This window comes from Anopheles cruzii, unplaced genomic scaffold (assembly GCF_943734635.1).
Source record: "Anopheles cruzii unplaced genomic scaffold, idAnoCruzAS_RS32_06 scaffold01111_ctg1, whole genome shotgun sequence".
Lineage (NCBI taxonomy): Eukaryota > Metazoa > Arthropoda > Insecta > Diptera > Culicidae > Anopheles > Anopheles cruzii.
Window position 1 is genome coordinate 5276 of NW_026454696.1, and position 1435 is coordinate 6710.

At 48.5% G+C, this 1435-nt stretch overlaps 1 protein-coding gene across 1 annotated transcript; it reads right to left on the bottom strand.

Annotated features, from left to right (window-relative positions):
- Positions 1-842: 842 nt before the first annotated feature.
- On the bottom strand, positions 843-1304 carry LOC128276401 (uncharacterized). Its single transcript, XM_053014863.1, has one exon. It carries the CDS (start codon positions 1302-1304, stop codon positions 843-845), a length of 462 nt encoding a protein of 153 aa, XP_052870823.1.
- Positions 1305-1435: the final 131 nt, after the last annotated feature.

Here is a 1435-nt window from a genome sequence, read left to right on the forward strand (position 1 = left end):
ACTTGGTCGCCGAGCACAGAATAACCAGACACGATTATTCTATCTCCGTGCGCCACTAAAAATGCCACGAATACGTGCAGAACCGGGCAGAAAAGCTCCGAACTACAGAACACGACAAATAAAGTTTGATTTTGTTGAGTCGCGATCAACAAATAATACACGTAAAAACAGTTTTGCCAATCGGCTTCGTTATTTCTTCTTAAATACACGAACGCACGATCAAACTTTATTTCACTGCTATATCTCTTTCTAAGTCCACTTCCAGATCGCTACTGAATCATTTTCTCCCTCACCTTCAATATATATCCTCGGGTTTTTGCGCCCCCTGTCTTTTGGTCTACTACTTTGTTGTCAACCTAGATTCCAGGAATTTTCACTTCCGCATACGCTTTCCTAGAATGCTAGTTGCAACATTGTATGTGTACCCCGAATTCTCGTCGCAACATTTTATTTACATTTTACTATCCCCGAATTATCGTCGCAACATTCTATGTGTTCGCTGAATTCTCGTCGCAACATTCCCCGGCCCGTAACTCTGTACCGGGATCAATTGGGACAGAGTTACCCTTAGTTATTTCTAGTCTTGCTAACTTCGCCACCGCTCTTCTGAAACTACCTGTTTTAGTACGCACCCAGGCTTGCCTGATGCGACCATCCTTAGAGACAATTAATTCTTCAACTATCCCTCGTACCCAACATTTTCTTTTTTCTCCTTCTACTAGAAATACGAGTTCTCCCGTCTGAAGAGGTCTGGTTTCGTTAAACCATTTACTTCTTATGTTCAGAGTTGGAACATATTCCCGTATCCAACGTTCCCATAGAGCCCTTCCTAACTGTTGAGATCATTGGAAAGCATCGCGTAGGGCTACGTCCAGGGGTGGGGCAGGGAGGATCTCATTCGGCTGATTCGGCGACACCCCGCGCAGGAAATGATTTGGTGTGAGGGCTTCGGCATCTTCCGACTGCTGCGAGTTATAGATGAGCGGGCGTGAGTTGATGATGTCCTCAGCTTCTACCAAGGCTGTCTGCAGGATCTCATCAGTCAGCTGCTTTCCGTCGTCCATAACCGCGAGCACCTCCTTCACCGAGCGAACTAGACGTTCCCATACGCCACCCATGTGTGGAGCAGCGGGAGGGTTGAACGTCCATCGGGTACGGGCGTTGGTCATCTCATCGGCACAGTCCGCACCGATCTCGCGCACCGTATTCGCTATCTCCTTGCTGGCCCCTCGTAGGTTCGTTCCGTTGTCAGAGAATATCTCCGAAGGCCAACCACGACGGCCGATGAATCGATGGATTGCCATCAAACATGACTGGGTTGTCAGGCCGTGTGCCGTCTCCAGATGAATAGCTCGTGTCACTAAGCAGGTGAATAACGCCACCCAACGTTTCTCCGTACGCCGGCCGATCGTCACATGGTACGGCCCAAGATAGT

Excerpts from the sequence above, each read along its gene's own strand:
- LOC128276401 (XM_053014863.1), bottom strand. The coding sequence starts at position 1,304 with ATGGCAATCCATCGATTCATCGGCCGTCGTGGTTGGCCTTCGGAGATA.